The following is a 27091-nucleotide window of genomic DNA, read 5'->3' as shown; positions in this document are numbered from 1 at the left end:
TAAGAAAGTCAAATTATGGATTCCTGTTCTGCAGTCCAGACGTTTCCATAGCATGGTCCACTCCTGAGCCTTGTTCTTCCATTTGCTCATCTATCCCCTTGGTCACTGAATTATTTTAGCTTGGACCAGTGATGCTGAACCTGGATCATGGTCTCTGTAAGAAGTACTGTGCTCAGAGTCCCTATTTTTTTGTCTTGACTCATTATAGGTTCATTTCTAACTTTTCTCTTTCAGGTTTGACATCCCGAACTAAAAAACAGTTCTTTAAACTGCTGAGAAAAATGCCACTTGTTGGAGCCATAGTAAGTATTGGAACAACTACTTCTGGTATTATCCCAGGTCCTTGTTTCAGCTCTCTTGGAGAATATACAGTTCTGTGCATCTTTTTCATGTCAGTGTGATCATAATGATCCAAGGATATACATCTGGAATGTCTTCTGCTGCCACCTGGTTGAATGACAGATTTAATTTCTACCTATTCTTTTTGTCATAGTATCGCCCTCATAAAATGGAGGTGCCACCTTCTTTTAATTTTTTTTATTTGTTTTAACCAAGAATCAGTGTGGTAACAGAATTTTCCAGTAACGTGTCCTCGTTGTTAGATTTCAAGAAAATAATTTTAATTCTGGGAGAAGGAGGACAGGATTGAACTTGAGTTGCTCTTCTGAAACAATGTGAAGTGTGAGATAGCTAAGTTGTGCAACTTGGAAGGATATTTATTTTAATCAGGGAACTGGCCGTGATTAGTTTAGGGTTCAGATAACTATTAGCAGTAATTAGCATTGTAGCACAAGGCTATCAGAACTTTGTGTAATCATTAAAATGACATGAGCTGTGGTTTGGGAGATTCTTTTCTTGCATGGAAACTTGCAAGCACAAATGTCAGCATGTTTTAGCACGTTAACAACTTAATGATGAAGAAATGCCCAGCTGGGTTTGTTTTACCTGGTAAATGATGGTATCACACTTGATGGCACTGCTTTCTGCTTAGTGTGTTGGCATATTTGCACATTGACTGAGGGGTCAGATCTGTTACAGATAATTTTATCAAGAGAGTAGGGCAGAGGAACTCTTTTTCCTTTTGCTGTAGACACAGAAGGAGTTCTCCAATTCTCCCCCAGCCCTCCAGAAGGGAGTAGCATCCCCTCTTTGTTATGTAAAGTACCCCAACTTTCACCTTCTCACCTGAGTAGCCCTTGATCAGATGAGTTCTCTTCTGCTTGTATTTTTTGCCTACCTCTTAGAAAAGGACACCTTGTACAATTCCTGTTGTGTCCAGGCTTTCCCTCCTTGGGGCTGACACTGCTCTCCTGTGCCAGAGGACTCCTGCTGTGCCCTATCTGTGTGCTGTCCTTGCTCTTTGGTAGGTTGATAGCTGATAACCTGTCAGTTGCTTACTGTGAGGCCTTGACTTTGAGGCATTCCAATGTCCAAAAGTCACTATCCCAACACCTGTGTTGCCTGGAAAAAGAATCTTTAGTTTGGAATGTTCTGTGAGAAAAAGTCTTGAGTTTCTTGGGTGTAAGGTGTGAGTGAGAAGAAAGAAATCTCTGAACTGTGCCTGTAGTGGAGATTTCTTTGTTGTGTCTCTGTTTTCATGAGTTTCTAAACTGTGTGTGTGGTGGCAGAGGAGGCAAGGTACAGACCAGAACACATCTGAAGGCTTCTGCAGATTAAAAACTGTGACTTAGAGAGGTTTGGTGGATAACAGTGCAGTTTTCTCAAGCATTAAGGGAGGGTCTCAAAGCTCCTACTGCTCTTCCATACCCAGCAGAGAATGTCCTGTGTCTGGATGTTGCAGTGGTGGTGTCGAGCAGCTGAGCAGGGGCCCAAGTGCCACTCTGCAATGGCTTAATGGGCACAGTTCTGGGCTGTGCCAGCCACCATTCCCACAGGTTTAGAGCCTGGTGTATGCCAGTTTGCTGTTCCAGGCAGCTTGTTTTTGGAGGGAGAGGTTGGCAGGAAGGAGGCTGTGGCTCTTTGATCACAGAGCTGAGGCAATTCCTGTTCTACTCAGCACCACTGATGTAACCAGTAGGTTCTGTCCTGCACACACTCAAGTATTTATAATATGGCCAGTGCCACTGTTTCATAGGTTTTTCCTTTCTCCTTAGATTCAAAAGAAGATTGATGAAGCCTTGAATGATGTCACATCCAGTTTATCCTTCCTGAAAGATGAAAAGGATTATATCAAAGCGCTGCCAGAACAAGGCATGAGCCAGCCCCAAGTGCTGGAGAAGATGAAAGAGTACAGCTCCAAAGGTGAGTCTGTGCTGCAGCAGAAGTGGGTCTGTCAGACACCTGATATTACACTTGCTCTCTTAAACGAATTCCAGTGACTCCTGCACATGGCTTCCCCTTAAATATTTCATCCCTGATGCTCTTTGCTTGCAGGTTTTTCTGTTTACCTTCTGGAAGTGACTAAGATCTGTATTTATGACTTTTAATACTGTATTTGGGTATTCACACTGAAATTCCGTTCCTTCTCCAAGAATTCTAGACTGATGGAGAGGTGGGAGAGCTGAGGAGAATAGAAATACGGAGGAAGTTATCTGAATGCATTTTGGTTTGCATTTCTGAGCAGTTGCCTTGATGTTCGACTTTTACCAGAAATGTGTTTTCTGTGAAGCCCCAGGAAATACTCATAATCAAAAAAAGCAACTTCCAAGTAGGATTTTTAGGGAATTTCCGAGACTGCCTCTCTTAATTGAAGTGACCATAATGGTCTGCACCTTGAAAAAGCCTTTTAAGGAAGGAAAAGTCATGCTGTTGTTCTGCTGGCTTGAGCCCACATAAGTGGTGTTTGACACTTGATTTGAGTTGCCTCTCTCCTGTAAATATCTCCACCCTGATTTGTGGAACTGTTACTCCTAATGAGCAGATCCGGGTGACTTCCTGTCCAGAGGAAAAGGTAATGACTGCCCTGCTCCTATCCCAAATTTGAGAAATGCCTTGAATTTTCTGTTACAACAGTGCATCTACTCCAGATTCAGAAGCAGATTCACAGCAGAGTATCCTGTAACAACTTCCTTCTTTTCTGCTGATGTGTACTGCTAGTGCTGCTTCTGTCTGTGTTTTCCCTTAAATTATCGTTTCCTTCCTTCACTGGGTTCTTTTTTCTTTTCCTGAGGTCTCCCCCTTTGCCCCCCACACGCTATCCTTTGGAAGTTGCCTGGAAATACTGGTTTAGGTGACATTTGATTGAGGTGCCTGGTGTACTGTAGGTTTTAGCAGTATAAACTTGGCCTTTCCATCTCTTCTCAGCTTACAGTGGTGGTGGGTGCTCTTTGAAAGTGGCTTCAATTTCGCCAATTTAGTGTTCAGTTGGTTGAACAGCAGTTTGGGGAGACTGATGGGGATTAAGTGGATTACATATTAGTATAACTGCTTGCTTGCTATGTGCTATGTGCTGACTCTTCAGTCATTGTTTACTTGCTGTTTGCCAAGTTCACACAATGCCAGGGGCTCAGCCCGACACACAGCTGCCTCTGGGGCACAAAACCCAGGGAAATCTCAAAAGCTGAGTCCTCATCTGTAGAACCAAGGGTAGAACTTTTCCATGCACTTTTCCACACTTCCTGAGAATGGCTGGGTTTGTGAGCAGTGTCTCTCTTTCAGGAGACGTACGTTGGCAGGACGGGAAGGTCTCTGGGACTGTGTACAGTGGTGAAGAGAAGCTCACCCAGCTGCTAGTGAAGGTAAATCGCAAGCAGTCCAACTTTGCAGATACCCTCTGCACCTTCAGGGTGACCAGAAACCCCTCAATGCTGTTCCAGCACCTCAAAATAAATAAGGAAGATGAAAAACTTAAGGCTGCCCAAGTTTGTAAACAGCCTGGAGTAGATGTAGGAGGAATTAGTAGCAAAGCATTTGAGCAGCATAAATCTGGCCACATAACTGTCCCTGCAGAAACACCTCGTAGAGATAACTGGGCCAGTCAGGTGAGATGTTTTGAGTGAGAAGGTAAGGAGCTGGTTTCAAGTGAACTGGAAACTGGTACTGGAACAACTTTCACTGAGCAAAACTAAATCCTTCTTGATTTAAATAAAAGAGAAGTTTGTAAAGTGTTGCTTTTTTTTTTTTTTTTTGGCTTGGCCAAATCTTAAACAATGGAGCACTGGCATGTTTCAGTGGTGTCTTTGTTATTAGGTCTGTTTACCTGCTCAGGAACTTCTCCCTTTGAGGAGGCTGGAGAATAACCTGAACAGCCTAAAGGTCTGTTTACTAGTACATTTCCTACCAGAGTTCTTTTGCTAGGAAAGGAAGTTTTACTCTGGGAACAGCTTTTGTAACAAGTGTAATGAGCTCTGTTTGGTGGTTTCTATTGCTGTTTTCTTCCTCGTGTTGACATTTTCTTTGCCACTTCAAGGGAAACATAAAGCTCAGAGCAGCCTTTCTGGAGGGGCCTCAGAGTGTTGTGGAAACATTCCCTCTGTTTGTGCTGATTATTCTGCTGTTATTTCTTTTAACATCCCTGCAGTTGCTTTTTGATCTGGACTGCAGGAGATTGGAACTGGCCTGTTCCAGCCTTATATCCTGTGAGTCCACAGTTGCAGAAAAGCATGAAATACTGGTTTCCACATCCACTTTTTTTGTGGTGTGGGTGGCCATTTGTGCTTTCTTTTTTTTTTTTGTGCTTCAGAATTCCCCCTTAATAGTAAACTTGAAAACTAGTTCTGCAAAGGAGGTTTTTTGGCCTGTTTTGTGTAAAGCGATCTCAGAGTGCGTGTTGTTCTTTTTTAAAAATTGTCTTTACAACAAGAACTATTGATATGTTATAGAATCAATCCAAAGGTCAAAATGCCCTAGAAAAACGTGTTGTTTTTTTAAAAACTTTTTTTTACTCGTCAGCTTGTGGCATTTACTCGCAGGAGCAGTTAAGTCCAAGGAGATCCGCAGTGTTCTTATGGTCAAATGCAGCTAATTTACTTATACAGTGCATGTGGGGAGTTCTCAAAGCTGCATTGATAATCCAGTGCTCCATCTGCAAGGCTGACTTTCTGTCTTTGTTTCCTGAAGGTGTATGAAGAGTTTGCCTGGAGTAACCCTCTCCATCCGGATATATTCCCTGGCCTGAGGAAGATGGAAGCGGAAGTAGTGAGGATTGCCTGTACACTCTTCAACGGGGGCCCCAAGTCTTGTGGTGCTGTAAGTAGCCTGTCTTAACTTCCTGGACATTTTGGATATTTTTAACTCTGATATCAAAGTGCAAAGGCACCTTGTGCTCTGCAGATGAGACTGAGGTCGAGCTCGCTCTGGGAAATTCCATGCCGACGTATCTGTGTGATGGAGGATGGTTGCTTTATTCCTCTTCTTGGTGAAGCTTTATGGGAGACAATTTAACTCAGGGAAATAGTTTTCTAGACAAGACTATTTAGTTCAGCTTTTTTTTCTCCACTTTTAAATGACACAGGCTCGATGGCAGTTGGAAAAGAGAAGTGGTGTAATGCAGCCTGGCTGGTGGTCCGTGGGGGATGGTGAAGAGAGCAGTGTTACTTTGAGTAGCTCCCCTCAGTTTTAGTCTCTGGACTGGAAATCTGTAGCCTGGCAGATTGCTGGGATTGAGGGCAAGGCCAGCTGGCTGGCTGGTCACCAACAAGCAGGCATGGCATGTATTGTCAGCTGTCCAGCTGGAAAGCTGTGTTTCCAGGCTTGTGTGGCCTTCCAGTGCACTACAGCGGAAACCAGTTTTACAGCCTCGATAAAATTCCTAGCAGGAATCCAAATGTGTGTTCTTAAACTGATTCTTTCAGTGTTGGTCAAAGAGCAAAAGATAAGAAGTTGCACGGTGAAATATTGTTATAAAAATAAATCATGTCTTCTTCCCCTCCTCTCTCTCCTTTTGGTGAGGATCCCGAATTCCTGAGGGCAGGTTCTCTCCCTGTTTACATGGTGTGTGGGACAGTGAGGTCTTATCTCCTGGCATGGTGGTTAGGTACAACTGGCAGACAATATTTGAGAAGAGTTAGTTGAGTGTGTGAGAAGAATCCAGATGAGGTTTTCCAGAGACTTGGCAGAGGTGCTTGGTGTAAAATGTGCTGGGGAGGGGAGAAGGCTGGCAGTGGCTGGTCACTTGGGAAGGCAGTGTTGACACAAGAGCTTAGGAGATGGGCTTGAATGGGCTTTATCTGTCACTTGGAGGCTTGGTTGTGCTAAGGAGTTAAGTACTGGAGTAGCCTTATAGTAGGTGTAGTTGGGATCAGACTCCAGCTGCATTGAAGCTGAAACTCAGCAGTGCACTGTGTGGGAGTATAAGATGTGATTGCCTTTGATAGGAGGAAGTGACACCCTGTGACCTGACTTGTTTTCTCAGGACTGTATTCCTTGTGCCACCTTCAAGTGTACAGAAGGAATGTGCCTCTTTGCTTTTATAAGAAACATTTAACCTCACCTCGGCTCCCTCCCGGCTTGCAGCGCTGAGAACGGGGGTGAGATTATCCCTAGAGTGGGGAGGAGGCTGGGGATCAAGCTGTTGAAACTGGTTTTTATCACCAGTTGGGACATAAAACAGGCAGATAGCTGTGTGCTGCTGATGGATGCTTGGAGAACTTTGCTTGCTGAAGCCTGCAAGGAGGACATTCGGGGTTTGTTTCATAAAATGTGTTGTAAAAGCGTCACCTCAGCCCTGTGTGCTCCTCCACTGAAACTGAAAAGTGGAATTGCTGGAGAGAAGGTCAGAACAGGTAAAAAACTGCTCCAAAATAGTAGGACTGTGACACAGCCAGTGTGAGACCTTCTGCTTTTCCCTCGGTCCTCCCCTCCCTCCTGAGGATGGTGCCATAAAGCCAAACAAAGGAGCAAAGCAGACACACAACCTGCCATGGAGTTACATCCCAGCTGGATGAACAGTCCCATTTGCAGGGTGAAGGGGAGGGCTGAAGAGTTGATTGGCTGGAAACAGAAGATTAATTGCAGCCCTGTAATTATCATGTCCAAACAAGTGTCTCCAGTGGACTTTTTGTCTTCCTCCCACGTGTCCCTTCCTGACTGGGAAGCATCCAGAGTTGCTAATCATTGACAGAGAGATGTGGGTAGGTGTATGGAGGTCACATGCTCTTTAAGTAGTTGGCCTCAAAGACTCCTTATTTTCTTCTTTCCAAAGCAGAATTAACATTTCACAGTAACTTCTGGAGACTTGGACGGTTACAAAGTCATTTAAAAAGAGCATTTTTTCCAACTGATGCAATGGTTTCTCAGGAAGGCCCTGCCTGTGGCTCAGAGTGCCACAGTTACACTTCAGTAGCTGGTGAGGCTGTAAAACAGAGGCTTTAAGGCTAAACCAGGGAGGGTGCAATGCTCTGAGTTATCTTTAAATTGATCTGTTCATGAGGGGCTGCTGGCGTGTTCTGCTGAGAAGGCTTCTGGTTTACTTGATTCCACTTTTGCAGTGTTGAAAATTAATTTCTCTGAATGTCACCACTGCCTTCTCTGAGAAGCAGTGTGCCATAGTGCCAGGCCCCCTGGCCACTGGATTTAAGCAGCAGGGACTGCTTGGCCAACTTTTTGGTGCCTGGTTGTGGTCCCTGAAGGCAAATGGAGCTTGCTGGTGTTTCTGGATAGTGTGTCTGTGGCTATGCTGCGTGGAAAATGCCAAAAGTTTCTGTCTGGACTTCTCAGTGAGGCAGTTTCACTTACTCTGTGCTCTGATTTCCACAGCATGTTGCAAAACAGCATTTTGTGGGACTGATAGTCTGCTTTTCAGTCTGGGAAGAGCAGCACGGTGCCACATTTGTGCTGTTCCTGAGGTTTTCACACATCTCTGTGTGGACACCTTCCTCAGCAGGATCTCTGGGGAGCAATCCCCTGCTCCCTCTCTAAAGGTTTTTGGTGTGTTTAATAAATGCTAAGATGAAACCTATCTTTTTTAGGTTTCTGAATGTTAAACTAGATGAGCAGGCTGCATTATTTACAGGAGTTGCCTTTAGCTGAGCCACGTGGGCTGTAATTTTTTCTCTTAAACATAGGCATAAAACCTCTAACAGTGCCCTGGTGGTGGTGGGGGATGCAGACATGCCTTTGCCTTAAATTGCTCTGAGAGATGTTCCAGGTTTTTAAGCAGTTTTAAAAGCAATCATTTTCAGCAGTGGATGGATGTTTCCTATTTCTCACTAATTACTACTATTGTTCTTACTTTTAATTGTGTTAGGCAAGAGCAAAGAGACAGCAGTTGGGGAGTTTTGGCACCTGGGAGATTCTAATCACATTCTTGCAATGATTTGGAAGGACTAATTAAGCTCAGCACTGAGAGGAGGAACTGGGGGATTCATTCCTGTCTGCTGTGTGCATGTGTTCGTGTTCACAAGGTGCTTTGTTTTGCAGTGCTGGCTCTGTGGGTTTCACCTGTAATTTGGGGAGAAATCACCTCTTTTATGCAAGCTTCAATGATTTGTGTGTTCTAAGCAGTTTTTCGACCTTTAAAAAGAAAGGGCAGCTTTGAAGTGTAGGGAGAAACTGTGTTTGGAGGTGTACATGTGCGTCTTTGATGTCAGTCTCTCTGTGAATTCCACTTTTTCAACAGCTGAGGGCAGAAGTGGGAGACGAAATCAGCAGATGCAAACCTAAACCTCCTGTAGAAACCCATTTTTATCTCTTCTCCCCAAACTCCAGGGCTTCCAAACTTTGTCCTGTTGCTGGCTGCACATTTGAAGTAGGACTTGAACAGTGAAATGTAAGTGATGTGTCTTGAGGGGAGGCTTAAACTGTGCAGATCCGTCAGATTTTATCTGGAGTGATGAGCAGGTCACCTTGAGACAAGACACAACTAGTGGAATTTACAACCTGCAGGTTTACAGGGGTTTTATGGGAGGCTGCCACAACATTATGACCATGCAGTGGATCGGGGTGTATTTTTTTATTCTAATGCTACCTTAGAAATAAATTATAGTGTGCTTTTTTATTCATGGGGTAATTCAGCTCAATGAATTTTTTTTCGTCAGCTTTGTCTCCAGGACCTGAATGGAGGCATTTCTTAAGGTGAAAATGCAAACAAAACTTGAGAGCCCACGAACCAAAGTTCTTTTAATGTCTGACAGCTTAACAGTGACACACCAGGGAAATCCTTGAATAGGGACTGTACCTCTTACTGCTGTTTGTAATGTCGAGGGTCCAGAGCAGTGGGATTTGGAGGGAGGGAGCAACAGATGCGATATACCTGGTTGAGAAAGCAGGAGGGATGTTTATTTCCTGTGCTCTCTCCTCTCCCCTCCCATTTAGAAAACAATAAATAACTCAGGAACACAAAAAGTCTGTTTCCTCACCTTTTCCCGCACACTTTGCCTGGCTCTTGAAGATGGCACAGGGTTGGAAAGCCGCTTAAAACAATGCCTGTTTCCAGCCCCTTTTTCCCATGGCAGGGCTCGAGCCTGTGGACTTCCATTTGGAGGAGGGAGAGAGCTGTGTGCGAGCCCTCGGTGGTGCTGAATCACTGCGTGCTGGCCGGGTGCCGGCTGCCCCAGGGCTGGGGAAGTGCGATCCTGTGACAGTGATTCGGGCTCTGGCTACAGCAGAACGGGTTTGCTGTGGGTAGCTGAGCTGCCAAAGTCTCCTATACAGAAGAGCAGGCTCCATCCACAGGTACAGTCTGTGGGGACCAGAAGGACTTGGCTGTTGTAGCTGTACTTGGCTAAAGGTGCTGCCTCCAGGTCAAGCTGCTCTGGTACTTCTCTCTGGCGGAGACTTGTGATGTGCTGGCTGTGGGCCAGTTTAGGAAGCTGAGCTGGCTGAAATTTAGCCTTTTGGGTGGATTTTCAGCTGCTTGAACAAGCTTTCTGTGTGGTTGTCTGCATGCCAGTCCTGCTGCCTGGGCGGTAGGATCCATCCTGGATGTTGTTCCTTATCCTGCACGTGACCGACTGCTGACAACTGTTGACTGACCTACCAGAAACTGAGTATGGCTCAGCGTTTCCATGCAGGTGGTAAGCCAGACTTTGAGGAAAGGTTTGTTTCTATATAGAGGCAAGATGGTGGTGTTTTGGTGGAAAGACTGAAATATGGGAATAAGGCTGGTTTTTTTCAAGAACAGATTATCTAGATGAGAGTAGGGAATGCTTGCCCAGCAAGGAGCAGGCCTGATAGCATGGAGTGCCTGGTGTTCAGTAACATGAATCCCAAGATCCCAAAGTCCTTCCTGGCAAAGTTTTCACAATCATTGCAATATCTGTGTTGCAAGGAGTGTTACAAGTACGCAGTAATTCCTCTTCTCCCACCCAGTAGGAAGGAAGGCAGTCCCTGTTATACCAGCTGGGCTTTTTTTCCCCAGTGGTAATAGCTGACAGCTTGACAGATCTTTTCATAAGGAGAGTTGAGAAGTGACACAGCCCATAAAAAACTTAAGACATTGTGTTCCTGCTACCATCCATTTGCTTCACAATTAATGCAGCGATGTCTTTATCCAGTGTGAGGCTCTGTTAGGTTTTATCTGTGACAGCTGTTGCTTTTAAACTACCAAAAAAAAGCAGAAGTTGTCTGTGGTGTGACAGTCACTTCCACACTTGCCTGTGCCAGCAGCTGCTGCTGGCTTGGGTCTTGTTAGGAACAAATGTGGCAGGCTGGTTTTTGTGCCCGTGAACTTTGTTCCTTGTCTCTGTACTTAATGTTTAGTCATTGTCACACAGTCACACCTCTTTTTATTTTGGGGGTTTTCAGCTATGTCAGCTGGGAAAAAACCCAAGGAAACCCCAAACTTGGAGGTGTCACAAGACATAAAAATGTGATTGCATCCTTTTAATGTTTATTTCTGGGAGGAAGAGGTTAAAAGGGGAAGTTGCAGTTGGTTCAACAGATCTGAGGATCAAAACTAGTCCCCCATATGCCCGATAAGCAGCTTTTGATTCCTCTTTCACCTGCACTTCTGTGTAACTGTCCCAGGTACCCCCTTGCCTCCCAGTAAGGGAGTCCTGCTGGCTGCTTGAGAAACCAACCTCATGTTTTTCCAGGTTAAAATTTTACTGTGGAAGGTTTGTGCCCAGTGTCCCCCGTGTGTCAGAAGTCATAAAGCCTGGCCAAGAAGAGACAGTCCTCCCACTTGAGGAATCGCTTCTTGTAAAGAGTTTAATTTATGTATTTGCAGCAGCTCTTGAGTTCCAGTCTGCAACAATAAACCTGGGTATACCTTCACCTTTTCTAACTCCTGATGCAAACCCCCTTTGTTCTCCTCTGGTCAGGGTAAAGGGGGCTGGGACAGCACAGCTGGTGGGTTGTGTGGATACTGAGGGGCTTGCTGGGGAGAGGGAGACAGAAATTCCTCCTGGTGGGTCCTTGAGGGCTTAGAAGCCCTGATGTTGAGAAGGCCTGGGCTGGGCTCTGTAGAGAGAAGGTGGGAGAGAGCTCTGTGTCCTGCAGTTCTCCAGGTTATGGGAAGGTTTTGTAGCTCAGGAGCAGTGCCAGCTCTGAGCCCTGAGCTTGACTCTGTGCCTTAGTGTGGCACTGCTCCAGACCTAATAAACCCTGCTGGACTGCAGTTGACTTAACACAGACTCAGCTTTGTTGTTTCCGTGTACGTGGCATAATTAATCTGTAATCCTGATAAACAATCCCCAGGTAATCAAGAGTTTAAGTACGTACTTGCAGTTTTGTGAGGTGGAGTGTGTTTGCCAGCTAGTGACTATGCAGCGTGGTCCCCTCCTGTTAGACTTTGGAGTTGAATACTTTATTTTGTTTTCCCTTTCTCCCACCCCATTTAAATGGAGAATTCAACATTTAAATGTGCGTTTTCAAGCTGAATGTCAGAAAGCTGCCTCGTGCTGTTCAGTGGCTTCTGCTGCCTTGAAACCCCGAGTTGTCCTGTGGCTGAATCCCTATGTTTTTGCTTTTCCCTTCTGCAGCATGCATGTTAAGCAGTTGTTTTAACTTGTTTGCTTCTTTCCTTCCTGACAGATGACATCTGGGGGGACTGAGAGCATCCTGATGGCCTGCAAGGCCTACCGAGACCTGGCGTACGAGAGAGGCATCAAACAGCCAGAAATGTGAGTGGTACCTCCACAGCTCTTGGCTTTGGGGGCTTGTGGGATTTACTGTTCCTCTTGAGTTGAGGTGGCTGATGGACCTCAATAATCCTTCATTTCATAGCTCATTACCACCTCCTCCTTGTCCATCTCTGTCTGGAGGAGAGAACCCTGGGTGGAAAGAAGTGGTTCAAAAATGGTTCAAAGGCACAGGAAGCTTTAAGCAGCCTGGGGGGCACAAATGTTGCTGGGGGGGCTGTGATGAGCAGATGTATTTTGACAATATCTGTCTGCTGCTCTAGACAACCTGTCCATACCAGCTTTGGGCCTCTCTTGAGCAGAGATTGTCAGGCCCTTTGAAGTATTTGAGGGTTTTGATTTATTCAGATCAAAGAGGGTTTAGCCTTAAAATGCTCGGACTGGTTGGAGCTCAAATGAGGAATTGTGCTAATCATTACACTGCTAATAGAGGATTTGCTGTCTCTAATGTGCTGCTTCTTTTCTAGATGGTGCAGCAAAACTATTTCTCTGGTTAATTGCTGATGAGGGGAAAATGTAAAAAAGAAATTAAACACTGGTGTTCGTCTTCTGCTGAATTCCTGTGGTTCTTTCCTTCCCTCTCTAACGTTTAAGGCCCTGATAATGATACGAGGCCTTAGAAAACAAGGTTAATTAAGGCTGTTCAAACAGCCTCTGCCATTTGAGATGGGAGACACAAATGTTACATTCATTTGGTATATTTATGCTGCTCCTTCCTTTTTGTATCATCTCCTCTCGGGGAGGGTGGCCGGGGGAAGATGGAGATGGTACAATACTGGTTGATATGACAGGAAAGTAGATTTCTTGGGAATTCTAGTTCCTGGTTGACAGAAGGCCACGCAGAGGGTTGTTCAAGATGGAGTGTCCATCATGTTAGTCCAGACCAGGTGTTGCCTGGGTTGACACACACACACTCTGTTACTTTTCCAGGTTGGTCCCGGTGAGTGCCCACGCGGCATTTGACAAGGCAGCACACTACTTTGGGATGAAGCTGATTCAAATCCCATTGACCAAGGCTATGGAAGTGGATGTCCAGGTATTGCTTTAGGCAGCACGTTGCTCTTTCTGTGAATAATTAGCACTGTACAGCAACTAGCAAGAAATCTACCAATCCAGGTAGCAAGAGGGACGAATGCTTTCTGGAAACAAGGAAAAAGGGCGTGAGGGAAGTGCCTGTCACTGCACATGAGACTTTAAGTTAAAATAACTGGATGTATATCATCCCTTTGCCTTGTTTGATTAATTCAGGATCAAGTAATTTATGTATTTCAGAAATAGCTCCAGATTTCAGATAAGGGTGAACAAAAATGTTCCAGGATTTCTAGGTGGATGAGTTAATGCCTGCTGGTGCTTGTGGCTCGTTGCTTTGCTCTCTGTCTGCTTTTTGTGTGTTGGTTTTTAGGACCAGACTCTGCATGTTTTCACTTTTTGTCTTTTTTGGCAGGGTGGCACTTGGTAAATGGAATGTGAGCATCTTCTCTCTTTAAATCTTCAGGCAATGAGGAGAGCTATCTCGAAGAACACAGCCATGCTGGTCTGTTCTGCTCCCCAGTTCCCACATGGAATTATGGACCCTATTGAAGAGGTGGCAGAGGTAGGATACCCCTCCCTCCAGGGACTTCTGTGTGTTGTAGGAATAAAGCAGCACAAGAAGAGCAGAGGGGGCTTCCAGGATGCCAACCAGTGAATTTGGTGGGGGAAGCACACTGGTTGAAGGGTAGTACTGTCCTCAAATGAGGTGTTGACCAACAGCAGAGTATGTAGGATGCAATTTGGGAGTGATATTCCTGATATTCCTTGATACCTGAAACAAAAGAACAGCTAAATAGTCCACCTGGTGAACAGGCTTTGTTTTAGGGCCTGATGGTTGTGTCAAAATCGGCGTGGAAGTCTGAGAAATTGTGTGGAGGGAGTTAGGAGTCAAAGGGCTGAGATTTTAGTTTTCAGACACAGCTCTTGATTTCTTCCCTCTCTGCGCTCCAGTTATTTAATTTGTGTGGTACCATCCAGGGCCTCTGACCTTGTGTTCGTTTGGCTCACGCCCTTACCCTGCATCGAGGATACTCCTTTCAGACCGTGTTGCCATATCCCTTTGTCAGACACAACAAACTACCAAAATGCCTTGTTTTTCCTCTGTGCAGAAGGCAGGAAAAGGTGTCCCAGAGGTAGCCAGCCCTTCCAGATCTCCTGTCCTCTTGAGATAGGCTTGAGAATGGCATGATGCTCCCAAAGGCTCCAGTGAACATTTACTTGTGAAATGGCAAGTATATCTTGGTGACTGGAGTTTGGGTGCCCCAGCCACATCATTTTCTTCCCTGGTCTCTTGTTCACACACAGCTGGCAGTGAAGTACAAAATCCCCTTCCATGTGGACGCCTGCCTGGGTGGATTTCTCATTGCTTTCATGGACAAGGCAGGGTTCCCTCTAAAGCATCCCTTTGACTTCCGTGTAGAAGGTGTGACCAGCATTTCTGCTGATACCCACAAGGTAAGAAGAGGGTCTTCCAGTGCTTTCGTTTTTGGGGTGTGATTCCTGTTGCTATCCCTGCCTTCAGGCATTTCTTATCTGTGGGAGGGAGCACTGAGGTGCAGGGGTAGGGGCTGCTCTGTTCATGTGCTTTGTGCAGTGTGCCAAAGTACAGAATCACAGAATCATTTAGGTTGGAAAATACCTCCAAGATTGAGTCCAGCCTTTGACTGATCTCCACCTTGTTACCCAGACCAGAGCACTGAGTGCCATGTCCAGTCATTCCTTGAACACTTCCAGGGATGGTGGCTCCACTACCAACCTGGGCAGCCCCTGCCAATGCCTGACAACCCCCTCTGTGACGAAATTCCTCCTGATGTCCAACTTAAACCTCCCCTGGCACAGCCTGAGGCCGTTCCCTCTCCTCCTGTCCCTTGTTCCCTGGCAGCAGAGCCCGACCCCCCCCAGCTCCCCCCTCCTGTCAGGGACTTGCAGAGCCAGAAGGTCCCCCCTGAGCCTCCTTTTCTCCAGGCTGAGCCCCCCCAGCTCCCTCAGCCGCTCCTGCTGCTCCAGCCCCTTCCCCAGCTCCGTTCCCTTCCCTGCACACGCTCCAGCCCCTCCGGGTCTCTCCTGTTGAGGGCCCAGAACTGGGCCCAGCCCTCGCGGTCCCTCAGCGGTGCCAGCACAGGGGACAATCCCTGCCCTGGGCCTGTGCCCACACCATGGCTGGCACAGCCCAGGGGCCCTTGGCCTTCTTGCCCCCCTGGGCACACCCGGGCTCGTGTCCAGCTGCTGTCACCAGCACCCCCAGGGCCTTTCCCAGCTTTGCAGCCCCTCTGCCCCAGCCTGGAGCTGCAGGGGTTGGTGTGACCCAAGGGCAGGACCCGGCACTGGGCCTTGGTGTCCCTCAGCCCACAGATCCAGCCTGTCCAAATCCCTGTGCAGAGCCTTCCTGCCCTCCAACAGATCAACAGTCCAGGCACTTGGTGAGCGCTTGGCTGTGTTCCTGTGCCCTTTTGGTGCTCTCTGACACTGTCTGTGCCCCTTGCAGTATGGCTACGCCCCCAAGGGTTCCTCGGTGGTGCTCTACAGCGACAAGAAGTACAGGAAGTACCAGTTCTTCATAGCCCCCGACTGGCAGGGGGGTATCTATGCCTCCCCCTCCGTGGCAGGCTCCAGGCCTGGTGGGATCATAGCTGCATGCTGGGCAACTCTGCTGCACATAGGAGAGTCCGGCTACGTTGAGGCCACGAAGAGGATCATTAAAACAGCCCGTTTCCTCGAGTCAGAGTACGTGTCTTTGTGTTTGGGTTGTGCTCTTCAACCCTGTGCTGCACTCCTCCTCCCAAACTGCTCCTGCTTCTGTTTCCCTGGAGGAGCTATGGCATGGGACCTGCTGGGTAGGGACCTGCTGGGCAGTACTGGGAGAAGATGCTTTGTTTGTGTCCATAGAGGAGGGGTGCAGGCACCTTTATTCAGCTGGCTTTGCTTGGAGAATTCCTTCTGCCTCAGCCATGGCTGAGGAGGGAATCTGGAGGGAGGACAAAAGAAGGGTTATACTCTCTCTTGTTGGGGTATTTGTGTGGCTGCATGAGAGAAACTGGTTTTCTCTGCTAGTCTGTCTTCCCTTGCCTTTCTGTCTTCCCTTTTTTCCGTTTCTTCCTGAATTTACTTGACTTTAGGGTACGTCATGACCCGGCTCCTCTTGCAACTCCCACTGACCTGGGCTGGCTGCATGATTTTTGGGTGGGAATGTGCTGTCATCTGTTCCCTTCTGTAGCTTTTCCCTTAAGGCTCCAGCTAGGTGGACAGAATGTCTGAACCCTGGTCAGCCATTTCTTTTCTCCTTTTTCCATCCAAGGTTGAGAAAAATTGACAGCATCTTCATTTTTGGGAAACCAGAGGTGTCTGTGATCTCCATTGGCTCGGACACTTTCGACATTTATCGATTATCCAATTTTTTAGCTGCAAAAGGATGGAACTTAAATGTCCTACAGTTCCCACCAAGGTGAGTGTGTGGAGGCCAGAATATGCAAGAGGGTGTGCAAGATAGGCATCTTCAGGCCACACAGCTATTATGATTTTCTGAGTGGTGTTGTCCGTATCTGGTAAATTGTATGTAGACTTGTCCTCTGCAGAGAAAGAATTACTTCTGTAACTGCTGATATACAGCAGTGAGGATAAAGCAATAGTAATTTTAATGAGCGTGGCAGAGGAACATATCTGAGGCTCGCTTTCTATTTACCTCTAATGCAAGCAGAAAAATATAAATAACCAAGGCTTTATCTCACATTAGTTAACTGAGGGTTTATAGATTTATTTTTAGTATCTTCCTGCTGCCCATTGGAGATGAAGGTAATTGAAAGAACAGTGAAGGGCTGATCATTTTCAGTGATGTAAAATGAATGTTTGCCAGAGACTTTCCTTAAGTGGGTAGTTGGGTTTTTGTGGGTAAAAGGGGCCAGTGCTGTCAGACGTAGCTGCACTGAAAAAATTTTTGACTGGCCACACGAAGCAAAGTCTAGGGAGCCTGAGGTGATAGCTCAGAGGTGCATGTAGCCCTGTTCCTTCTGGTGGATGCCAGCTTCCACTCTGGGGGGTGGTGATGGCTTGAAAGCTGCAGAGGAAGGAGAGGGAAATGATGGCAAGGATTACCATCCTTGCAGGCAGCTGCATTTTTCTCACCAGAGGTCCCTGGAATGAGGTGAGAAAATGATAGGCCTTTAATGTAATGGTGAAGTCAGGAAGGAAGGGAGGAGGAGCTGACATTTGCAGAAGAAGAGCTGAACTCTCCAAGCTCAGTTCCTGTAAGTATTTTGCAGGGATTACCCTTAGTGGTGCTTAGGGAATGCTTTTTTAGGGAGATACATGGTTATCACTGCTCACAGAAGGACTAAAGTGCCGTCAGTTGCTTGGAAAATAGGGAGCTGTATGTTCTGGAGGTGGTTAATCTCTCCCTCTGCCCTGCCTACCCAGCATCCATCTCTGCATTACTCAGCTGCACACGAAGCCCGGCGTTGCTGAAGAGTTCCTGAAGGATGTCAGAGACGGCATCGAGGACATCGTGAAGGACCTCAACGCCAAGACCACAGGCATGGTGAGGAGGCCAGCACACAGTGAGGGGATGTTCTTGGGGGGTGGGCATGTTTCTCCTTTGTAACAGCCTGCTCTTCGCTGCTTAGGGAGCTATCTATGGAATGGCACAGTCCGTCCCAGACAGGAGCTTGGTAGCAGAGATTTCCCAGGCGTACCTGGACGGCCTCTACAGCACGGATGTTCCTTGCAGTGAAAAGCACATGAACGGCTCTCCCAGCCACCACTGACTGTACAGCAACAATGGATGCCTTGCCAGCTGGCACTGGAGTGGATCAAAAAGTTTCCTAGGGAAGAGATTGCAGTAAGCCTTTGTTCCTACAACTGCAGGTCTGAGCGTGGCTTGATCTGGAAGAATTCCTTCCCTGTCTTAGTCTGTTCTGAAATCCACATTATTTTCATGCCCAACTTCATTTTTAGGGATTTTCTTCCCCTCCCCCTGCCTGTTTTATCATGGCTGTTGATGGTCAGTTGAATGTCCATTCCACAACTCCAAATTCCTCAGGTATTCTGCGTGTCACTTCATTCCTTGCTGTTCCTCCTCCTCAGACCTGGTATTCAGCCAGTGTCCAGCCAAGTGTTAGATTTGAGTTCTCATGTTGTGTTCCAAAGCTTCAATCTTCCCAGAAGTTAAAGGCAGAAAATAAACTGAAAATTTTGTTTTGTTTTGAGTATTCCTCTAAGCTACTGCATTTAACAGACTGTGCTGGGAGCCTTATATCTGTGTAATGCAGAGCTGTTAAATTGGGAAAGGGAAGATGGTCACGGACTCCTTTTGAAATCCCCTCTGGAGATCTCAGCGAGACTGCAATCAATATCTGCTGAGGGGGAGAAAAAAACAACACAAAATCCTTTTCTGGAACCTCTTGAGTAGCAGCAGAAATAGAAACCCAAGCGGGTGGTGTAGGGAGAGGAGCTGGATGGTACTGAAAATCCCGGGTACATCGTAGCTGTTTTGCTTCCCTGCCTCTTCCAGAAGACATGCATTTACCACCCGGAGGGCTGGTTTTTACCTTGCACAATTCCGGAGGGAGGTGCAAAACCAATTTCCCTTCTCATAACTTGAAGGTTTTCCACTGTCCCCTCGTGATGCTGTAGCAGAGCTAGCCAGGCCCTGGATGTCACGTGCAAACGGACGGTGCCAAAGCTGACGGTTCTTTTTTTTTTTTACCACGATCTTTTAGTATCAAAAAGGTGACTTTTGTATGAGCAGTAATCTTTGCACTGATTCTTTTAAGGCACATTCTCAAAAGGGCATTCACCATTGTGCCTTGATGCTTCTCTGGCTTTTTTTTTTTTGGTTGTTTATTTTTTTTGTGGGATGCCAGGGAGGGCTGGAGGGTTCAGCTGTTGGCCGTGGCCTCGGCTGCGGTCATCTCTTTATGGTACTATGCTGAAAATAAACTGCAAAGGCAGGCTGGCCTCAGAGGAAGGACACCTGCCTGTAAGGTAGGGTAGTAGTTGTATTGAGCCAAGTCCCTTCACAGTATTACAAAGATGCTGGGAGAGCTCTGCAGCAAGTTGGAGGTGCTCAAGCCTTGGGCATAGGGCTCAGCCTTCCTCTGTTGTTTTTATGGTGAGATCATTTTCCCAGTGCAGCTTGTGAGGCAGTTGTAGCCTCAAGGCCAAGCCAGAATCTCCTTAAGTTATTAAATACCAGTGGAGTTACTCCTGCAGGGCTTTCCCATGTTTCCTCTGAGCTTTTTGCTTGGAACAGAGAGTTTTCCAGGCAGAATTCCACACGTGGGCAAAGATTTCATGCCATGTCTGCACAGGGGATCAGAAGACATTTCTCTGCTGTAGAGGGCCTGTTGCCTGAAGCTGACCCTTGCTGAAGCACACACTTGCACAGTAATTTTACAGAATGAGAAAGTCACTTACCAGCCACTGCACAAACCAGTGCAGCCCTGGGCCCAGCCACTGTGGCAAGAATACTGGCTTTCCAACAGCTTTATTCTCAGTGCTGGGAGACAAAAGTATTTTGGCCATCTGCCCTGACATTGATGACTTGATGCGTGTCTCTGGGCCCTTTTGAAATCACTGAATTGCTTGAGAGTCTCTTGATGGGGTTATCAGCTCTGGCAGTTTGTACTGGACCCATTTATTCTGTCAAGGTCTTGCCAGTGTGACCATTACTGCATCTCTGAGCTTGCAGTTACTTTGGAGACAGTCTTAAGTGTCTGGCTACTGTGATGGTTCTCTTTTGAACTGAGATTTAACAAAACAAAGCAAAAAAGGGAGGTACTCTTTTTGTTTCTGCTTTAAAAGAAAGAAGGGATGGATCAGGGTGGGCTGAAGGAGAGAGAAAATCCCTTCTCTTCCTTCCCTAGTTGCATTTTTCCTCCCAGGAAGTAGATGGATCTAACAGATCAGTGCTCCATTTCACATTTCTGGAAGTATTTGAAGATGTTATTTGTAAATCAATGTATTCTATTCTGGGCTTTGCTTATTAATAATATTTGTGGGTTTAGTTGTTTCATGTGTGTTTGTTCTATACTGTAATGTAATCCCGTGGTCAGGAGCGGGCCACTGTAATTTACTTGTGTGTAGTCTTTATTCATCCTGGTCACCTCACATGTAATCTGCATCTCCTTTATCATGCCAAATGGTCTTAGAAAAATGGATTAACAGGCTGTGTGATTACTTAAAAGACAAAAAAGGAGAATTTGATGAACTGGATTATGATCTGAGACTGGATGGTACTTTAGACCTGGAGGGATTTCCATGACTGTTAATTCCCGTGAGATTTCCAGCTGTCAGGTTTTCCCAGCTGGACACTGAATTTGTTGCTTGTACAGAGAACTTCCAAGGGATTTGCCTGCTCTTAGGTACTAGACTGAAGAATATCCAATGGGATGGACCAAGAAGAGATGTGTGTCTTCATGCCATGGATTTCATCTGCACTTTTCTGATGACGTGGAGGAGAGGGGAATGGAAGGGTTGCGTACAACACAATAATATCCTGCCCAGTAAATCCACATGGACTTTTTAATGAACAAACAGGATGAGTTCACCTGATGGCAGTATTTCTGTGTTTCTCTGATTTGCCACTGTAAAACTGGAGGCTGAAATAGCTGAAGAGATGGTGAAAATGGGCCTAGTTTGTATTAAAATGGTGTGTTTAGCTATCTAGGCTCCTTGAGCTCTTATTTTCCTGTTTCAATGGTCATTTGAATGACTGGGGACCTGTTGTTCCTGGTCTTTGCTCATGCCCAGCCTGGGCTGTAGCAGGTAGGGATGGTTTATGAATCTTAACAACTCTGCCTGAGGTCTGCTCTGTCATTCTGCCAAGATAAAGGGTGTCTGTGGCTACGTCTTGTGTGTGTGATGTTCAAAGATGCTGAAAGCTCTCATTTAAGAGCTATGGATTTTCTACTAATGCTTTGTAGAACTTTAAAGGGTTAAAAAAAAAAGAGGAAAAAAATCAGATCTGAACTGGGTATTTGTAATGTTTTTCCCCAGACTGTTGTGCTGAAAGCAGCTACTCTTGGTTTCACATCAAGTTGATCATTGTATTACTGAAGATCTTGTACCACCAAATCCACCCCCAACTTCTTTTTGGGATGTAAGCAACCCCTGACCTGTTGCTGTGCTGCTTTTGTACCTCTTGGTTGTCCCTTCCCTGTGTTTGTGCCTTGGCTATGGCACACACGTGATTTTACACGAGCGGTTTTTACCTGCTCTGGCTTTGATCATCTGCTTTTTCAGACCCTGATCACTTTGAGGCCAAGGCATGTGCTGTTTCTCTATGAAATTTTCCCATGGCAGAAGCACCTTTCTGAGGGCAGTACCTGCCTCGGGGAGACCTGTTGGTGTCATTTGATCAGTGAGGCCTCTTTCCAAGCTGACATCAGGTTAACCAAGACATTTATTATAAACATTATCACTTGGTATCTTACTAAAGGCCGGTTCCAGTTGGGGTGAGACCACATGCCTGCTTGTAATACTCTTGGAGAGGGGTTACAGGGATGACAAACTGCACATCACCTTGCTGGTTTGTTACAGAGAGACCAAGGGGTTCACAAAACATGTTTTAGGCAGAAAGCATATTCTAGAAGCAACAACACAGTGGCTGGATGGAGTCAGGCTTGGGAAAGATTTACTGGTGCAATTGTGTAACATGACTCTGGAAGGACATGGAGCTGTTGGAGCAAGTCCAGAGGAGGCCACCAAGTTGATTAGAGGAATGGAACAGCTCTACTATGAGGAAAGGCTGGGAGAACTGGGATTGTTCAGCCTGGAAAGGAGAAGGCTTTGGGGTGACCTAATTGTGGCCTTCCAGGACCTGAAAGGAGCCCACAAGAAACATGGAGAGGGACTTCTCACAAGAGCATGTAGTGACAGGACAAGGGGGAATGGCTTTACACTGACAGAGAGGAGGTCTAGATTGGATATTAGGAAAAAATTATTGCCTGTGAGGGTGGGGAGGCCCTGGCACAGGGTGCCCAGACAAGCTGTGGCTGCCCCATCCCTGGAAGTGTTCAAAGCCAGGCTGGATGGGGCTTGGAGCAACCTGGGCTAGTGGAAGGTGTCCCTGCCCATGGCAGGGGGTTGGAATGAGATGATCTTTAAGGTCCCTTCCCACCCAAACCAGTCTGTGTTTCTGTGATATGACTGATTCCTGGTGAAAGGCTCAGCACTTGGTGGGCTGGGAGCACGTGGCTAAGGAAGGTTTTAAGGGTGGAATTTGCAAGCTCAGTATATGCACCCTGAGCAGGGCCTCCATCCAGGTGAGCTGGGGCAGGGGGATGGGTGAGGTGTCAGGCAGTCTGGATCCCAGGATGTAGCTTGGAAGCAGGACAAGGCTCTGGGGGCAGCTGTCTAGACATGGGTTGTGGCAGTGGCACAGTGGCTTTTTGGCTTCATGTCTCTCCAGAGGTCAGGAGAGGGAAGCTGCGACCTGCTCGATGAAGCTGGCCAGGTTGATGTCCCGCTCCGACAGCCCTCCACACTCGTGGGTGCTCAAGGTGATGTGAACCTGAAGCAGACAGACAGACAGACAGACAGACAGAGTGTTGCTGGCAGAAAGAGCAGGGATGGTTTCCCCCAGTGCTGTAGGTGAGGTGGCTCCAGACATTTCCTGGGGTGGGAGAGGTGGCCTGGCACTTTGCCTGGTTTTCTCCTTCCTGCAGCTTATCCTGTCCACAAGCTGTCACTGCTACCCCTCCCTCGGTCACAGCAGCCACCGTGCCCGCTTCTCAACTCCCTCCTTCCCCAGAAGCTTCTCCTCTACTACTCCTGCTACTTCTGATATGATTTAAAAAAGACACCCCCGGGGACTGGCCAGGGCAGCTCCTGCTCAGCTGGACAGGGAAAAACAAGGAGGGAAAGGATCTGTGAAAGCTGGAGGCTGTCTGGGATAGGGGAATAGCATCTGAGGGAAGAAGTCCTGCTGATGGGAACAGGACTTGCTGCTCCTGTTTTATCCCTCAGAAAAGGGATCTGCTCACTGAAGAGCTCTGTTTTGCCCCCACCATCCCTGTTTCTTACCTTATTGTACACGTTGAACCATTCAGGGTGGTGATCCAGTTTTTCTGCCTGTAGAGCCACTCTGGTCATGAAGCCAAAGGCCTGTGAAGTGAGAAGGGAAGTTAACTCTGAACCACTGACCCTGCAGTATATTGCTTTTCACCCCATTACTGTTAATTTTACACCACCTGTTTTTAGATAACCCAACCAAATGCAAGGCCTGGGATGTTCCATGTCTTTCTTGGGGTTTTCTGTGGGTTTTCCTTTTTTTCTGAGGAGTTTTTCTCCAGACAAACTGTGTGCTGAGTTGACCACTTTGGTGTCCTGGGGGAGGTTTCCTTGCTCAGCCATCACATTTCAGGAGACACACGGAGGGGTTTCTGTGGCTGAGCCTTGCAGAGGGGACTCCCTGCTCTGCAAACCAGGTCTCCCAGTCTGTAAAACGCGTACCACTGGTGCTCCTACCCGGTTGAAGTCCTTGAAGTGGAACTCCTTGAAGATGGCGTCTCTGCCTTCCACCTCATTCCACCCCACAGCTCTCAGGTTTGGCAGCAGCTGCTCCCTCTCCTCCGTGCTCAGCCTGTGGGCTTTTCCTGCCTGGCACCGCGGGAAGGGAAGAAGAGAGAATCAGTGTGGCACAGGGATGATGGAGCAGCTGTTCAGAGCAGCGAGGCATCCCATGGATCCTGGAGTTATGGGAACACAGAGGCAGCTGCAGGGTGGGTGGGAGGGGTGGGATATCAACGCTGCCCTCTGCTCCCTGCCTGGGATACATCCTGCATGTGTCCAAGGTCCAGCTGGCCCCTTCTGTCCTCTCACCTGCAACACCTCCCACAGTGTCTGTATGTCCTTGTTACAACCTGATGTACTAAGAAATGATACCTGTGTGAGGTTAAGCTCCAAAATGCATTACAGATAATTTTCGGGGGGGGAAACCAAAACCTGAAACTCTGTGATGGTCTCTACATCAGAGAATTGCTTTATGTTTCCCTATTTTACGTATTTATTTATTTATTTTATATATTTATTTACTGGGAGCCTGTTTTAGAGGAAAGAAGTGGCGTCAATCAGAGATGAGTCACACTAAACTGCAGTTCAGCTCCTTTTCCATCTCCCTTCTATTACAATGGAGTTCAAGAGGCTGTTTCTGTCTGTGATGAAAAAAGGGCAGAGGGAGAGACTGAGTGAGCCTTGTCTTGGACAGAGCTGCTGTTACTTGGTTTGTAAGGGGTGGTGGTGGGGAAGCAGCAACTCCTGGCTTTGGGAAATGATTATAGGCAAAGATAAAACTAAAATGAAGCATCTATTCTGGCTCTGGGGAAGGCAGGAGTGAGTGCAGAGGGGCATTGCTCCCTCTGAAAGGTTATGTTCTGGCAATTAAAATTCTTTCACAGAATCACAGAGTATTCTGAGCTGGAAGGGACCCACCAGGATCATCAAGTCCAGCTCCTGGCCCTGCACAGGATACCCCAAGAATCCCACCATATGCCTGAGGGTGTTGTCCAACAGCTCCTTGAGCTCTGACAGCCTTGGGTGACCTGATCCTTGCAGTTGGTGACGACAAAGATCAATATCTCTTTGCAATTTCTTTTCCTTTATGTGCTGCAGAGCAAACTGTGGTAAGTTAGATGTGAGTCCCAACAAATCCAGACCACTTTTTTGGGGGTGTTTGAGCAGCAGGGCCTTGAGACACTGTGCTTGGGCATCGATGCTGAGAATTACCACCTTAAACAACTATGGCAAATCATCCTCTCCTGTGGTTTACCTTCTCCCAGGCTGTACAGAACCAGAGAGGCAGCCGTGAAGCTGATGTTTTTGGGGGTGGTTCTTGCATGTTTTCGGGAAGATTGGAAAGATGATGCCCTATTCCCATGGCTGTGTGGGTGCCTCCCTGTCTGTGGAGCTGTGACCCTTATGCTTGGAGAATGCTGCCAACTGCATGAGATGGAGAGTGCCAAGGCGTGCCCTGAACCTCAGCGTGGGGTGGCTGGGGGTGGGATGGTTTCTGTCCCCCTGGCATCGCAGCTGCGTGATTTTTGGGGAAAGCCTTCCTTGCTCGTTCTTTTTTTGGCCTCGCAGCATTTTGGACGGCCCCCTGCCAGCCCCGGCTCTGTCACCTCCCTCCCCATCCCCCAAATGTCAACCCTGTCCTCCTCCGAGCTCTGGGCTTGGAGGGAAGGTAGTGAGTAAACATGACTTAGCACAATAAACCTGGAGCCGCTGCCCTTCCCTGCATGGCGTGATAAGCCGGGCGCAGGTAGCTTAGCAACTGGATGAGGTGGGGACAGAGGCAGGGGGGCACCCGTGGGAGCTGCCCTGGGGACTGATGGGAACGGGGCAGGATTTGGGATCGGGGCTGAAACCTGCTCGTGTATCGGTGCTAAAGGCTGAGTAAAGCTGGAGTTGTTGCTTGGAGAAGAGGGATGTGGATGCCGGGGCTGGGCTCCAAAACAGCCTCCCCTGTGCAGAGCAAGAAACCAGGCTGCTTGGGAGGGACGTGGTTTAATTGTTCTCTTGAACGCTTTTCTTTGCTGTGGGAGGACAGGCCCCGGGGCTTTTTCCAGGCCCAGCTCCTCTGCCAGAGCCCAGCACCAGTGGGAAGCATGGCCAGGCTGAGGTTTGGTCCACTGAACACTGTGTCTTGTGATGGCAAACCCTCTGCCTGGAGCACCCCTGTGCCCTCCAGCCCCCTCCAATCCCTCCTTCTCCACCCCAGCACATTGCCCAGCCCGCTGGTTTTGTCAGTATGGCACGTTAATGCTTTCAAGTGCACTTAGTCCTTTAAAACACACTCTTCTCATTAGGGAAATTAAATTATTTTGTTTTCTTCTGCTGGCTCTCAACTGCCAAGGAGTTGGGATTTTTATGTTTTGCCAGCAGGAAACCAAGCAGATGCATTGTGCAACTGAGGGAAAGGAACCAGCATGGGAAATTGGGAGAGCTTTGAGCTGTCAGGAGATGAAACAGCCCTCTTTGCCCTAACTGTAAGATTTTAGTTAGAGAGTCACGGTATGGTTTGGGTGGGAAGGGACCGTAAAGATCATCTCATTCCAACCCCTGCCATGGGCAGGGACACTTTCCACTATCCCAGGTTGCTCCAAGCCCCATCCAGCCTGGCTTTGAACACTTCCAGGGATGGGGCAGCCACAACTTCTCTGGGCACCCTGTGCCAGGGCCTCACCACCCTCACAGGGAAAGGATTCCTTCCCGATATTAGTGGTGACTTGTCACCTGAGAGAAGGTAAAGGGCACAGCCCTGGAATGATGTCACAAGGCCCACGGTCTCTTGCTGCTGTGGAAAAACCGATTTCCAGCTGGCCCGGGCTGTGTTGCACGGGCTGTGCAGACGGAGCACACACGGGGGTCGTCCTTGCCCTACAGAATTAGAGGGGGAGATCATTGCTGACGGCCTCTTTCCCTCCCCCTCGCAGGGACCCCGCGGGGCGCTGCCTCTGGGTAATTCAGCAGCGGCCGCGGAGCTCCCGCGTTACTGATTAACCACAGCGCTCTGCTCCTTTCTCCCTTCCCTCCTGCCTCTCCTCCGGGTCTGGAGCTGCCGCCGAAACCTTCCTGCCTTGGAAAAGGCTAAAGAAACAGCCGGCTTTTCCCAGCAGGGACTTACCATGGCCCGCGCGTGTCCGTGCCCTCCGTGCCCGGTGCGGGTCGGGCGATGCTCGGCGTGCGGAGCCCGCGGGAGCCGCGGCGTGTCCGGGGTGGCGGGAGGCGTGGCGAGGGATCCGGGTCCTCCCCCGGCCAGCAGAGCCTTCCCAACGCTGGGCACCCGCCTGCGGGGCCCCACAGCGCCGTGGGGCTCGGGGGATGCCCAGCCAGGGGCTCTCGGAACCCCTGCCCGCCGAAGCGATGCTGTGTCTGCCCCGAACCCACCCACCCCTCTCCGAGGGCTCTCTTTTTTAACCTGTTGCACAAGGAAAAGGTGGAACAGGATGGAGAGGGCCAACTGAAGGAGGTACCACCGGGTGCTGCTGGCAACACGTGTGATGAGCGGCACGGTGATCCTGGCTGAGTGTACCCACGTGCTTCCCGGCCCTCTGAGCTCCGGGCAGTGCTAATCACAAGATGCG

At 47.9% G+C, this 27091-nt stretch overlaps 2 protein-coding genes across 3 annotated transcripts in view; one reads left to right on the top strand and one right to left on the bottom strand.

Annotated features, from left to right (window-relative positions):
* Positions 1 to 20668, top strand: part of SGPL1 (sphingosine-1-phosphate lyase 1) — a 31520-nt gene extending 10852 nt beyond the window's left edge. The window contains exons 3-14 of one of the 2 annotated variants that reach the window (XM_027720960.2): positions 235 to 302; positions 2115 to 2262; positions 3619 to 3698; positions 5020 to 5148; positions 11875 to 11963; positions 12912 to 13017; positions 13477 to 13575; positions 14319 to 14468; positions 15499 to 15737; positions 16309 to 16455; positions 17424 to 17544; positions 17630 to 20668. In XM_027720960.2, the coding sequence (XP_027576761.1) occupies positions 235 to 302; positions 2115 to 2262; positions 3619 to 3698; positions 5020 to 5148; positions 11875 to 11963; positions 12912 to 13017; positions 13477 to 13575; positions 14319 to 14468; positions 15499 to 15737; positions 16309 to 16455; positions 17424 to 17544; positions 17630 to 17770 (1517 nt within the window). In that variant the 3' untranslated portion in view covers positions 17771 to 20668. Of the gene's footprint in view, positions 1 to 234; positions 303 to 1218; positions 1364 to 2114; positions 2263 to 3618; positions 3699 to 5019; positions 5149 to 11874; positions 11964 to 12911; positions 13018 to 13476; positions 13576 to 14318; positions 14469 to 15498; positions 15738 to 16308; positions 16456 to 17423; positions 17545 to 17629 lie in introns of those variants that run through there. The other variant, XM_039381903.1, reaches the window with a different exon arrangement.
* A 1408-nt stretch (positions 20669 to 22076) lies between these two features.
* PCBD1 (pterin-4 alpha-carbinolamine dehydratase 1) lies at positions 22077 to 26851 on the bottom strand. Its single transcript, XM_027720955.2, has 4 exons — positions 26632 to 26851; positions 23475 to 23606; positions 23031 to 23111; positions 22077 to 22518 (listed from the first exon to the last, which is right to left on the bottom strand). Exons 1-4 carry the CDS (start codon positions 26632 to 26634, stop codon positions 22420 to 22422), a joined length of 315 nt encoding a protein of 104 aa, XP_027576756.1. The 5' UTR covers positions 26635 to 26851; the 3' UTR covers positions 22077 to 22419.
* Positions 26852 to 27091: the final 240 nt, after the last annotated feature.

This window comes from Pipra filicauda, unplaced genomic scaffold (genome assembly GCF_003945595.2).
Source record: "Pipra filicauda isolate LSUMZ 115617 unplaced genomic scaffold, ASM394559v2 scaffold246_size1145428_pilon, whole genome shotgun sequence".
Taxonomy (NCBI): domain Eukaryota; kingdom Metazoa; phylum Chordata; class Aves; order Passeriformes; family Pipridae; genus Pipra; species Pipra filicauda.
Note: the sequence above shows the minus strand (reverse complement) of the source record. Positions and strands in the feature narration are given on the sequence as shown.